At 43.9% G+C, this 14,744-nt stretch overlaps 1 protein-coding gene across 13 annotated transcripts in view; it reads left to right on the top strand.

Annotated features, from left to right (window-relative positions):
- Positions 1 to 10,695, top strand: part of LOC139564211 (DNA-binding protein SATB1-like) — a 53,130-nt gene extending 42,435 nt beyond the window's left edge. For 11 of the 13 annotated variants that reach the window (XM_071383527.1, XM_071383524.1, XM_071383520.1 and 8 more), the window contains 3 exons: positions 6,474 to 6,683; positions 6,878 to 6,919; positions 8,634 to 10,695. In XM_071383527.1, the coding sequence (XP_071239628.1) occupies positions 6,474 to 6,683; positions 6,878 to 6,919; positions 8,634 to 9,227 (846 nt within the window). In that variant the 3' untranslated portion in view covers positions 9,228 to 10,695. The remainder of the gene's footprint in view (positions 1 to 6,473; positions 6,684 to 6,877; positions 6,920 to 8,633) is intronic. The other 2 variants (XM_071383525.1, XM_071383530.1) reach the window with 1 other exon arrangement.
- The last annotated feature ends 4,049 nt before the right edge of the window (positions 10,696 to 14,744 follow it).

The following is a 14,744-nucleotide window of genomic DNA, read 5'->3' as shown; positions in this document are numbered from 1 at the left end:
AAAGGACAATATAGGAGGAAGGTGGAATCCTATTACACCGGCTCCGATGCTCGTTGTATGTGGCAGGGCTTGCAGACGATAATGGATTGCAAAAGGAAACGCAGCCATGAGTTGCTCAGCGATGCAGAACTCCCAAACAAGCTAAATGCCTTTTATGCTCGCTTCGAGGAATATAACACTGAACACGTGAAAGTTGCTGTTTTTCCGGATGACTGTGCGATCTCGCTCTCCGTGGCCGATGTGAGAAAAACGTTTAAACAGGTTAACAATCACAAGGCCGCCGGGCCAGACAGAATACCAGGGCGCATTCTCAAAGCATGCGCAGACCAGCTGGCAAGTGTCTTCACTGACATTTCTAATCTCTCCTTGTCCCAGTCTGTAATCCCAACATGTTTCAAACTGACCACCATTGTCCCTTTTCCCGAGAGCTCCAAGGTAACCTGCCTAAATGACGATTGTCCTGTCACACTCACATCTGTAGTTATGAAGTGCTTTGAAAGACTAGTCATGACACACATCAACACCATCATCCCAGACACCCTACACCCACTCCAATTCACATATCGCCCCAAAAGGTCCACAGATGACACAATCTCAATTGCACTTCACACTGCCCTCTCCCACCTGGACAAGAGAGGAAATAACTATGTGAGAATGCTCTTCATAGACTACAGCTCAGCGTTCAACACAATAGTCCCCTCCAAGCTCATCACCAAGCTACGGACCCAGGGAATGAACCCCTCCCTCTGCAACTGGATCCTGGACTTCCTGATGGGCCGGCCCCAGGTGATGAGGGTAGGCAACAACACCTCTGCCACGCTGACCCTCAATACGGGGGATCCTCAGGTGTACGTGCTTAGTCCCCTCCTGTACTCCCTGTTCACCTATGACTGCATGGCCATGCACAACTCCAACACCATCATCAAGTTTTCTGACAACACGATGGTGGAAGGCCTGATCACCGACTGGCTGCATCACCGCCTGGTATGGCAAATGCACCGCCCTTGACCGCTATGCCCTACAGAGGGTGGTGCGGACAGCCCAGTTCATCACTGGGTCCGAGCTCCCTGCAATCCATGACCTCTATATCAGGCGGTGTCAGAGGAAGGCCCGAAAAACTGCCAAAGACTCCAGCCACCCAAGCCATAGACCACCCGGCAGCCAGGCACTAAGACAGCATCTACCCCCAAGCCAAAGACTGCTAAATAGCAAGACTGCTAAATAGTCAATGAATGGTTCTTGAACTATCTGCACTGACTCTATCTGCACTGACCCTACGCACACTCACTAGACGATATATACACCCTACATTGACACTCCCACACAAAACCCACACACATTCACGTACACTACATACGTACACACACACACACACATAACAAATACACACATTCCGACACAACACAAACACACATACATACACATTACACACACACACACACTTTTATACTCATCATATGGTGCTGCTACTCTGTTCTTTATTTTAGTATTATTATTATCTATACTGATGCCTAGTCACTTTACCCTGCCTTCATGTACATATCTACCTCAAATACCTTATTATTATCTATCCTGATGCCTAGTCACTTTACCCTGCCTTGTACATATCTACCTCAAATACCTTAATATTATCTATCCTGATGTCTAGTAACTTTACCCTGCCTTCATGTACATATCTACCTCAAATACCTTAATATTATCTATCCTGATGTCTAGTAACTTTACCCTGCCTTCATGTACATATCTACCTCAAATACCTTATTATTATCTATCCTGATGCCTAGTCACTTTACCCTGCCTTCATGTACATATCTACCTCAAATACCTTAATATTATCTATCCTGATGTCTAGTAACTTTACCCTGCCTTCATGTACATATCTACCTCAAATACCTTATTATTGTCTATCCTGATGCCTAGTCACTTTACCCTGCCTTCATGTACATATCTACCTCAAATACCTTATTATTATCTATCCTGATGCCGAGTCACTTTACCTGTACATATCTACCTCAAGTACCTCGTACCTCTGCACATTGATCTGGTACTGCTACTTCCTGTATATAGCTCCACAGTAATCTGGTACTGCTACTTCCTGTATATAGCTCCACAGTGATCTGGTACTGCTACTTCCTGTATATAGCTCCACAGTGATCTGGTACTGCTACTTCCTGTATATAGCTCCACAGTGATCTGGTACTGCTACTTCCTGTATATAGCTCCACAGTGATCTGGTACTGCTACTTCCTGTATATAGCTCCACAGTAATCTGGTACTGCTACTTCCTGTATATAGCTTCATTCTTGTGTATTTTATTTTATTCCTTGTGTTACTATTTTATTTTATTATTATTTTTAAACTCGGCGCATGTGACAAACACTATTTGATTTGATTTGACTTATTTGTACTACTTACTCTACTTATTTGCTTCAAAATCTTTACTCATTGTTTTATTACAGAATGAGTGAGACGGGTAGAAGGAATCCCAACTCTAGTCAGCACTGTGAATGCATGCTAAGAGTGTAGGATTTTTCAGGTTGGCCACATGGTAGCTAGACCTCCAATTCTCCCGGGGAAGAATGGTTGAGTTCAATTAAGGGCCTCGACCCCATTTCCTCCTCGTTCCCACCCCTCTCTTCTCTCCACGCCAAAGACTATTTGAATAGGCGCTCGGACCTGCCTTATTTGCATATTAAGATTTCCTCACACACACAAAACATTGGGTCTGTTTTCCACAGTCAATTTTTGCTCATTGTTGCGGGAGATTCACATATGCCGAGCATCAAGCAGGTCGGCATTTCCCGTCAACAGATGGGCATGGTGCCGTATTTACAACCCAGTGCACGTAACTGTGTGGGGTGAACGCGCTCTAAGGTGCACGCGCTTGCAGAGGAGAAACAGGTTTGAACATACCGTGTTATCAGCTGCATTTATCTGCATAGCATTGTCTGCTAGTGGAGCTGGGCCCTATGCCAGGTTCAAGGAGGGAAAGACAATAATGCTTTGTCTCTCCTACTTTTTATTTCACTCTCCATCTCGGACACAGAGATATGAGTCTGGCTGGCTCTCTGCAGCTTTCTGCAGCTCTCAATCCCTCCTCTGACAAGTTCCACAAGTCCAGCCACAACAATGGATCGCAATATTTTTCTCCCAACTGTCACAGGTTTTTTTTGTTTCTCCCTCCCGTAAAATACGTTTTTTTCTACAAGGTCAAATGTGCTTTTGTTTCAGAGTAGACAATTATTGTATAAAGCACCATATTCAATTTGATTGTGTTATAATCCCCCCCCCCACCTAACAAAAAGAGAATCAGAGTTGGTCGACATCTGCCGGCTTATTTTTCGGTGGTGGACTGATGGGACTGATAATGACCAAATGAGATTAGAGATAGGTGTTGGCCCTGCCGTGTGACTGTGGAGGCAGGCCTCTCTATCTCTCTATCTCTGTCTTTTCCATACAGGGTTTCACAGCAGGGTGTTGTTTATTGATGCAGTAATGTGCATCCATGTTGTGGAGGGAGAAGGGAGGGAGGGTAAGGGAAGAGGGGTGGGAGGTGAAGGGAAGAGGGGTGGGCGTGAATACCGGGCTGTTCCCTGACAGAGGCAGGCCTATGTTCTCATTGGCAGCTTGTGACTGCTGCAGACACACACAAACATGGTACGGTGTGCCGCTGCATAGTTGGGTGAATCTTGCGCATGAATTCAGCCATTGTGTTCGGAGCGAAATAAATCAGAGTGCCTGGTTGCTATTTATACTGTGCTATACAATGGGAGCTCTGCTGGGCTGTGTGAGGCCTACTGCTGAGGAGTTTACTACTCTGTCATTCTGCAGCTCTTCACCCCCTCAGCCCGTGTGCTGACGGTCAGATTGGACGAAAAAACAGGCAGGGTGGTCACTCTCCTCACTGCTCCATTCTCCATGCTAATCATTATGAATAATACATTTTTATTTATAGAGAGCGCTTCACTAACTCTGAGAGAGTTCGAGGTAGTTCAGAATTGGTGAGCAGTGTAAGTACAGCGTATCCAAACACTGTTGTTAGGGGGGAAATGAACAATATGGACGTAGTACACAGAGCAACAGAGATGTTTGGTTCTTATTGTAAGTGCCTGTTTCAACACAGTAACACAACATGCATTGTGCTGCCAACCTAATAACTATTACACCAATTGATGCAGCTTATACATTTCTGCACAGTCTATCTAAAGCTTTGAATGTCTGCACAATTTCAAATAGAAGTTGAAACAATGGTTAAGTCATATATATTACAGTAAACTGCAACACCATTTTAAATTTTTCCACCACGTCACATTGTCATTGTGATTATTAGACAGAAATCCTCACTCCAAATGAAGTTTTCGCATCACGTTTTTTTGACCGAAACCAAGTTTTTTTCCCCCTGATTTTGCTGGAAAGAGAGCCAAGTGCCACCTCCTCTGACCAGCTCTCCCACCTCTCTTTCTCCCCTCAATGCTTCTGCCAGGCCTGTGGAAGCAATGCAATTAGACAAACACAAACACAACTTCAGCTCTTTAAACCAGGGAAAACGCTGACTGCCCACTTGTGTGGGGACAACTAAGGGAAGCTGCCATTTTGACATTAGCTACACTTTTGTGATAATTTTACCAGTTTTTGCGAAAATATGTAAACTTCTCTGCGTCAAACATCCTTTACTTTAGTCGTAGAACATTCTATCAACGAGCTTTCAGCAAAATATGAATAGCATAGTGACAACATATTAAGACTTTACCTCTTGTTTTTACTGTAGTTATTTTGAACTAGCTAGTTCATTTATGTGAGGACTTACTATGGGGTTCATGTTGGCCTTTTGTTTGACTGACTTTAGTACTTTGGGTTTAATCCTGCTAGTTTGGGGAGTGTTTGAGTTGGATTACTTCATCGTGCCTTGGTAGTGTGGTTCAGTTCTGTCTGAAGAGGCGGGGTGGCATGTGGGGGTGTTCCTCAATACCGAATCAGCGGAAACCGACAGCCATCAGAGTGGTAACGCGGTCCAAATCCCTCTGCATGCAAATTCAAAAAGGCAACAATAAACGTGGCAGAAGAACAAGGTGGGCACGCAGTCTTTAGGTCCCTTCTACCCCTCTCTCTCTCTTTCTCTCTCTTTCACTCTCTCTCTCCCTGTCCTTCTTTCTCTCTCTCTCTCTCTTCCTTGTTCTGTTCCCCTCTTTCTCCCTCCCTTGCTCCCGGCTTTCTCCAAAACCCTCCTGGGTTTGATGTGGCTTAGGGGAGGAGTTGGAACAGGGGACAACAGAAATGCTGAGTTATCTCTTGCATGCAGTGTGGTGGCGTGGCTCTGCCCCTGTATGTGTTTGTGTGTGTGTGTGTGTGTGTGTGTGTGTGTGTGTGTGTGTGTGTGTGTGTGTGTGTGTGTGTGTGTGTGTGTGTGTGTGTGTGTGTGTGTGTGTGTGTGTGTGTGTGTGTGTGTGTGTGTGTGTGTGACCAGCACAGTGTAATCCTGTGGAAATGAAAGGTGCTGCCGCACACTGGCTGGGAGATTACAGTACTGCTCTGTCACGCTGCCAGGACAGACTACCGGCTGAACAGCTTCAGTCGCTCTCCCTTCTCTCCTCTTTAACTCCCTCTCCCCTCCCTCTCTCTCTTTCTCTCTCTCACACACACACTCACATTCTCGCCCTCCCTAAATGAAGCTGCTTTCCCTCCTTCCCTCCCTCCTTCTGCCTTCTCACCCGTTACAGCTCTCTTTTAGCCACGGTCATTTAAAATTCCCTATTTTTCTGTCTGTTTCTCTTCCCTTCTCTCTCTCTATCTTGCTTTCTCTCTCTCTTCCTTCCTTCCTTTCTCTCTCTCTCTCTCTCTCTCTCTCTCTCTCTCTCTCTCTCTCTCTCTCTCTCCCTCTCTGGCTCCCTTGTTCTCTACTCTTCATCTCACACTATTTTCTCTCACCCTCTGCTTCAGTTCTGTCATGGTGATCACCCCCCTGCCCTCACACGGCCTAGTTGAGTTCCCTCCACATCCAGCGCTGTATAACTGAGTCACAGGACCTCATCACAGAGCTCCATCGACGGGCTCCGTCTCTACTGTACTGTACCGCTCAGCTGCACCCACACAGTCACACACACAAGCTGCCTTTGACTGTGGCTTCTCAGATACATGCCCTGTGTAAATTCATATTGTGTAGCTACAGTCCTCCCTCTCATGGCCCTCTGCTGGGCTAGAGTATAATGTGTCATGTAAACTGTTAAATGGGTCCTTCATCTTGTGCTACGTACTATGAATACTACATACATGTGTATGTTGTCATACCTAATGGTCACAGAATGTGTTCTTCTGCTGCCTTTGGAATTGTATTATATTGGCATGTTACAGGAATGGGCTAAAATGTATAGCTAAGGGTATACTCTCCGCCACTGGTTAGGGTTTCTTTCTGTGTGAGTACAGCAGTTGAAGTGGAGGGTTAGGCTTAACCTCTCTCTCGTTTCCTTTCGGTAAAGGGCTGGCTGTGTGAGCTTCTGCGCTGGAAGGAGGACCCCAGCCCAGAGAACCGTACGCTGTGGGAGAACCTGTCCATGATCCGCCGCTTCCTGAGCTTGGCCCAGGCGGAGCGTGACGCCATCTACGAACAGGAGAGCACGGCCGGCCAGCAGCAGCACCACGCCGACCGGCCCCCGCACACAATGCACATGTCCACTGACCCCATGCAGGTGAGGAGGCAATGACGTGCACATTAATACATACATGCCCGCACACAAGCGCATAAATACACAAAGACATGTACACACACACATACACACACACGTACCTATGTGCAGTGGACATGCATACACATCCATTGGAGATGAGAGGAGATACACACACACACAATTACAGACACCAACTGTGATGTCTGTACCCACAGAACCCAACTCTGATGTATATGTCCCACACAGATCCACTACAGGTGAGAGAGAGAATTTATATTCTATCATTGATGTTGTGATTTCAAATAAGCAACCAGTATTATCCCTTAGTTTACATTGTAATTATCTGGTGTTCGTAATAACCAGCAGTAATGGGACATTTCTACAAATTAGCTCTATTAATCACAAACAGAGTAACAGTCAAAATGTTTGTTTTTAATGAAATACTTTTTAAAGTTACTTTTACTTTTAATTAACTTATCTAAGTTTTCTTTTTAAAAAGGCAGCTTGCAAATGAACACAAAAACCTGAGACTCACGTTAAACTTTTAAAATTGTGAATTGTAAACATAAATACTTATATTAAACATAGTGGCAGCTGAATGGCTGATCAGTTATTTTGTTAGCCAGAAACATATAAAAGCACCAGTGTAGAAATACCAGAATCAGATTTCTCTCATCGAGCCTAATATCAGATTCAAAAAGTGAAAAGAAATGACCAATTTGGGATACTTCGCAGAAAAGTTAACCGCTAATGAAATAGAAATGATTTGGCTTCCAGTAAAATGTCTCAGTACTGTAATGCATAGAGGAACTACTGACACTTGCAATTCATAGTGCTTATTGGTGTTGGCGTTGAACCTCTGTCAACCCAGGTCAGTCGACTGATTAAAAAGCTTGTTCTCAAGAGAGACCTGTTGCAAAACAGTGACGCACAGATGTGGAGAGAAGCCGGCACTCATTGGCTAACCTTCCCTTATTAAAGCTCCCTAAATGTGTGTTGTAGTGTAAAATGGGATCTTTGAGTGAAGATGTGCAGCTGGCTGATAAGCTATCTGTAAAGTGCTGTGTTTTCTAAACTTCATTACCAAACTCCAATTGGTAACTCCCTGACGAAGGCCATGCAGCCGAAACGCGTCGGTTTAAAAAAAACGTTGTTTCTATTGAACATGCCATACTAATAAAGGCATTTTAATTAATTATATGAAGAGTGCCTTGGTCCTCCTTTCTTTTTGATGTCCAATTGGAGTGTGTCTGACTCAGGGGGGGAAAAACTGTTGGGTGTTCAATAGAGAGCACGAGTTGCCCACTGAACCCTCTCTCCACTCAAACAATGAGACATTTTAGGAGTAATGTGTAATGTGTTTACACTAGCGGGATACTGACGGCAAAGCAAAGCCATCGTTAGCATTCTCACAACCATGGCAATCGGCGGCGATCGCGTTTTGAATTGTACACACATTGAGTTTGTTTATCGCGGTCTGGCAATATCATTTGAATGGGGTCTGATAAGCTTGACAGTACCAATCAGAATGGACAGTTTCCGTGTGAATTTCCGGCATCTCAGTGTCTTTGTATGTGTTTGCATGCGTGTGTGTGTGTGTGTGTGTGTGTGTGTGTGTGTGTGTGTGTGTGTGTGTGTGTGTGTGTGTGTGTGTGTGTGTGTGTGTGTGTGTGTGTGTGTGTGTGTGTGTGTGTGTGTGTGTGTGTGTGTGTGCATGCAGGTTTGTATGTGAGTACTGGTGCCACTACCACACAATGAAAGACACAATTTCCGCATGAAAAAAATTTCCCAAGGACTGATTACATTCAATAAGATATTACATGGAATTCCTCCAGCCGAGCGCCTGATCTGTACACAGTGGGCCCATTTTTCTACACAACTCAATTGAGTTGAATTAAAGGCGTTATTAAGTCGCCGATAAGTGTTCACTGATAACATCCTGTCTCTTGTCCCCCCCCTTTCCCACTACAGTCTCAGACCCATCAACCGCCACAGCAGCAGCACCAGCCCCCCATGTCCCTCCAGCACCCCTCCCAGCCTCCATTGTCCCAGCAGCCCATGCAACAGCAGCAGCAGCAGCAACCACCCATGGGCCCCCGGCTTCCCCCTCGCCAGCCCTCCACCGCCTCCCCGGCAGAGACAGAGGACCAGGCCCGCGGCGGTGGGGGCACCAAGGCTCGCTCCGGCGGGGGCAAGATCTCCCAAGAGGCCCTAGGCATTCTGCAAAGCTTCATCCAGGACGTGGGGATGTACCCAGACGAGGAGGCCATCCACACCCTGTCGGCCCAGCTGGACCTGCCCAAGCTCACCATCATCAAGTTCTTCCAGAACCAGCGCTTCTATGTCAACCACCCGGCCAAGCCGCCCAAGGAACACAGCAACAGTAGTAGCAGCAGCCCGGCCTTCGAGGAGGAGCTGTCGGACTTCAGGGAGGGTAGTGCCGAGCTGCTGAAGGAGCTGGAAGAGAGCACACAGACCAACAGCACCATCTTCTCCATCAAGATCGAGGAGCACCTGGCCCGCGCCGAGGCCCTTTCAGAATCTGACCACGAGACCAAGGAGTAGAGAGAGCAGCCCCCAGTCTGAACACTGTGCTGAAAGAGTAGTGCTGCTGTACACACAGAGACTGAATGCAATGCTAAAGGGTAATGGTCTGGCTAGCGCAGTGCGGCCGCTGCGAGAGTAAAGAGTAGTGTTTTTATCAATGCAGAGTCTGGACTCTATGCGTACGAGTAGCATTTATATATCAATGCAGACTGAAAAGCTACGCAACGCTAGCATTCTCACACTGGAACCCCCCCATTTCCACAGACTACAGTAATACGAATAAGTATTGCTTTTTCTGATTTTGTAAAACTTGTATTATTCACTGTAAAGACTGATGCATCATTTAAATAACCTGCACAAAAAATTATTCTAAGTATGTTGCCGTGGATATTTGCTGACTGCACTTAATGTCTGTTGTTTTACACTGATTTCCTTTCTTTTTGAGCTACTGATATTATAATAAAAAGCCCCATGGAGTTTGATAGGTGTTTACGTATGTGGTGTTAACTGGATTTTTTCAAATGCATATTAAATCGAGGACCAAGTGGATGACAAGGCCTTAATGATGAGGTACTAAGTCTGGAAGCCTGCTGGCAAATTAGTTATTCTTTGAAAAAGCGAAAAACATGACGGTGATTACGGATCACTCAAACTCTGGAACGCAAACCGCACCCCAGGTGCGTCGCCGAGAATAGCTCAGTCGTTACATATTATTTGTTAGGAAGAAATATAAATATATATATAGACATTATATTAACTGTAAAAAAAAAAATACAGTCTTAAAGAAACTATGCCAATAAATGCCTTGTACTATATGGCACTGCCGATTAGATTATTTTGCAAAACCTTTGTCACTGTAACTTTTTGAATCAGCCACACACAGTTTAAAAATGTGAATCACAAACTCTGTTTTTTGTTGTCTTCTACATTATTTATTTGCAGTTCATGCAGTGTTTCTGATGTAATTACTTTTTTTGAAAGTTTGTTACATAGCGCTTTTTTTTATTTCAATGATCCTTTTCTATTTATAAATGTAATTTTGATGGGCAGTAAAAACAAAAAGTGTCTTAACGTTTTAAATGGAAAATGTGCTTTAAAGGTTGCCTATAAAAGTGCTGTATGTCAAGCAACTCATGCTACAAGCTTCACAATTAATGTTGTATGCAATTTTTACTATCATGCAAATAAGCTTAGGTAAATTACTAACCTATAGAACACCTTAGAGAGAAAAACATATGCAATCTGTGTGAATATCGATGTCTGCAATGTGTCTTCCTTTGGTTAACAATCCAATTCAAGCTGTTCCTGTATAAATATCCTGTATAAAAAAAGTGTTTCTTTTTTATGAGTTTATTTCAATGAGAACACCAGTTATTTTGTTACAACTGACTGTTTTATAAGTGTTTCTCGGTTTCTTTATGCAGAAATTGTCTAACTAGGAGTGGTTCTTTATTGTTAATTACACAATTAAACTGTTTGTATTGTACCCCAGATTCTTGCCATTCATGTGACCATGCTACTTGCACCTATAGAAGAAGGTTTCACTTACCATATTCAACAGTATGTATCAACATATAACGACTTTTCAGTCAAATTAGTAAATTTTTTATCCTAGAAAGTGTAATACTTGTAAGTATCACAATTTATGTTTGTCCTTTTTTTTTTTTCTATGCAAAACTTAACACTTTTAACAATATGTACATATCCAGTACCTTTGAAAACCACTGTACATGAGCTCCACTCTTGCATCTTTTATCTTGATACTCTCCTGAGCTTCTGAAGTAGCTGTGAGACCTGAAAAGTAAATAAAAGTGGGGTGTTAATTCCTGTGCTAACGAAGCCCTCTACAGGGAGATAACGTGTCAAAACAGCACAGGTGCCCTGACCTCTCCCTGAACCCCAGGTGAAATCAGGTGTCTGTCTGCTCCACACAGAAATGACCTTTACCTGTTAACACCCTCGGATATGTGCCAGCCAGTCTGGGCTGAATTCCCTCGAGGTTTTGCTCTTTTTTCCCTTTTTCAAAATAAAGACCAGTGTAACATTGTGTGTGTTTGAAGCAAAGGAGGAGAAATGCACAGATGCTTGAATCACATATTCACATAAGGGGATTCTAAGGGCTTCAATCACCGGAGATTTGAGTTCTTGAGCACTTTAGGTTATTTATAATTCAAGGGGAAATGGTCACAGTAGTTTAATATACACTGTACACTTTTAGAAGAAAGGGTGCTATTTAGAACTTAAAATGGTTCTGTCCCCATAGGAGAACCCTTTGAAGAACCCTTTTTGGTTCCAGGTAGAACCATTTTGGTTCCAGGTAGAAAATCCTTTTGGGTTCCATGTAGGACCCTTTCTATAGAGAGTTCTACTTGGAACCTGAAAGGGTTCTACGTGGACCCCGAAAGGGTTCTCCCTGGAAACAAAAAGGGTTTTCCTAAGGGGACAGCCGAAGAACCCTTTTTTCTAAGAGTGTACATACCAGGGTTGGGATCAAATCTGAATTGTGTTACAAATGGCTCTTTAATTCCAATCTGAATCTTGAATTTGAATTGGCCACACCCTGCTTGAAGCAGAATTTGAATTTAATTAAAAGAAGTAGAATTAAATTAGATTACATTCAATTCAAATGGCTCATTTATCACCATAGAAATGTGTATTTTGACATAATGTATGGTTACCAATAATATGTAGCATAAAGTTGAACATTTCATTTCAATTTGGTTGAGGTCGGGAGATTGTGGAGGCCAGGTCATCTGATGCAGCACTCCATCACTCTCCTTCTTGGTCAAATAGCCTGGAGGTGTGTTTGGTCATTGTCCTATTGAAAAACAAATGATAGTCCCACTAAGCCCAAACCAGATGGGATGGCATATCATCGCAGAATACTGTGGTAGCCATGCTGGTTAAGTGTGCCTTGAATTCTAAATAAATCACAGACAGTGTCACCAGCAAAGCACCTCCTCCTCCATGCTTTATGGTGGGAAATATACATGCAGAGATCATCCGTTCACCCACACCGCGTCTCACAAAGACATAGCAGTTGGAACCAAAAATCTCAAATTTGGACTCCAGACGAAAGGACAAATGTCCATTGCTCGTGTTTCTTGGCCCAAGCAAGTCTCTTCTTCTTATTCTTCTTATTGGTGTCCTTTAGTAGTGGTTTCTTTGCAGCAATTCAACCATGAAGGCCTGATTCACACAGTCTCCTCTGAACAGTTGATGTTGAGATGTGTCCAGTTATGATGGACTGTCGTTGTACTTTGCTTATTTGATCTGTTCTTGTCATAATATGGACTTGGTCTTTTACCAAATAGGGCTATCTTCTGTATACCTCCCCTGCCTTGTCACAACACAACTGATTGGCTCAAATGCATTAAGAAAGAAAGAAATTCCACAAATGAACTTTTAACAAGGCACGCCTGTTAATTGAAATGCATTCCAGGTGACTACATCATGAAGCTGGTTGAGAGAATTCCAAGAGTGTGCAAAGTTGTCATCAAGGCAAAGAGTGGCTTTTTGAAGAATCTCAAATATAAAATATATTTTGATTTGTTTAACACTTTTTTGGTTACTACATGATTCCATATGTGTTATTTCATAGTCTGATGTCTTCACTATTATTCTACAATATAGAAAATAGTAAAAATAAAGAAAAACCCTTGAATGAGTAGGTGTTCTAAAACTTTTGACCGGTAGTGTATATGAGTGCAGGAGTCTCTGTGTGTATGAGCTGTGTGTGTGTGTTTTGTGTGAGTGAGTATGCGGGAGTGCTGTATGTGTGCAAAAAAGTGCGGGACAAAGTACCGTGCAGGTAGACGGCTAGTCATGGCTGTTCAACAGTCTGATGGCCTGGTGATAGAAGCTGTTTCCAAGCCTCTTGGGCACTGCTCTGATGCATCTGTACCATCTGCCAGACTGTAGCAGAGTGAACAGTCCGTGGCCCGGCTGACTGAGGTGCTTAATAATCTTCTTGGCCTTCTTTTGACACTGAGTGCTACAAATGTCCTGGAGGGCAGGCACCGTTGGTGCGTTGGGCTGACCTCTCCACCCGCTGAAGAGCCATGTGGTTGAGGACGGTGCAGTTGCCATACCAGGTGGTGATGCAACCCTACAGAATAATCTCAATGGTGCATCTATAGAAGTTTTTGAGGGTCTTAGGGGCCATGCCGAATTTCTTCAGCCGCCTGAGGTTGAAGAGGCGCTGTTGTGTCTTTTTCACCCCGGTGTCAATGTGGCGGGACCATTGATGTGCACCCCAAGGAACTTGAGGCTTTTGACCCTTCCCACAGCCACCCTGTCTATGTGGATTGAGGCATGCTATCTGATCTGTCTCTTGTAGTCCACGATCAGTTCCATGGTTTTGTTGACATTGAGGGAGATTGCCCTGGTACAACTCCACCAGGGCTGTAAACTCCTCCCTGAGCTAGAGTCGTGCATGGCCACGCGGTCGAGGGTAAACAGAGAGTACAGGAGGGGACTAAGCACACACCGCTGGGGGTCCCCTGTGTTGATGACCAGCATGGCGGAGGAGTTGTTGCCTACCCTCACCACATGGGGTCAGCCCGACAGGAAGTCCAGGACCCAGTTGCACAGGGATGAGAGCTTTGCATTAAATAAGTTGCACATCCTTACGATGAAAGATTTGTGAAATGAATTTCACAATTGGTTTGAATTGCTATGAATTAAATTATGCTTCCTTTAATTCTAATTCTATTCAAATTGCATCTTCCTGTGGGGAGTGGCCAATTCAAATTTAATTCAAATTCATGGTTTGAATGGAATTAAACTTGGAAATTCCGAATTGACCCCAACCCTGGTACATATAGTAGACAGACAGAAGGCGTACCTCACACTTACTCAAGTACACACAGTTGAAATCAGTTGTTTGACTTGACTGACCTATGAGAAGCCTTAATATCCTCACATCCTTAACACGGGTCTAACCTGTGTAGTCCCAAGCTATCTCCAACATATTCTCCAACTCCATTCTCACTGGTGTTGACCGAGGGCTCTAGTTGTTTGTCTCAGCTTCAGAGTTTATTTCTTTCTATTATGGTGGCAATATAATACACAGGCCCGACCCCAGGCATAAGTGGCACAAGCGGTCGCTTAGGGCTAGGTGGACTCCGAACTCACTCAAGGTTTCAACTTATTGTTGCGTGTTGAGTAGTAGAATACACAAGGTGCAATTTCAACATTTGGTTGTACATCAGAAGTTTTTCTCTTGTTATGTCAGTCACTGACAGTCACTCAATTAGCCCATGTCAGCAAAAAAAAATTAGATTGGTAAATTAGTCTAGCCAGCTTCTAAACTTGTAGTAATCATGGTCAATTATCGACCAGGCACCCAGGGCACGTGACCATGGGTTCTGACCTCCAGGGTGCCCACATAGATTTGGCAAAATGTGTAGAATGGCTTGAAAGTAGTTTAAAACACTGCAACATTTTCTCTCTCTGCCCCATGGCAAAATGTGTAGAATTTCAGAAAATGTGCTTTAAAACCACAAAACTTTCTCTACACCCCATGGCAAAATG

This window comes from Salvelinus alpinus, chromosome 35 (genome assembly GCF_045679555.1).
Source record: "Salvelinus alpinus chromosome 35, SLU_Salpinus.1, whole genome shotgun sequence".
In the NCBI taxonomy this organism is placed as follows: domain Eukaryota; kingdom Metazoa; phylum Chordata; class Actinopteri; order Salmoniformes; family Salmonidae; genus Salvelinus; species Salvelinus alpinus.
This window is presented reverse-complemented; position numbering and strand designations above follow the sequence as displayed.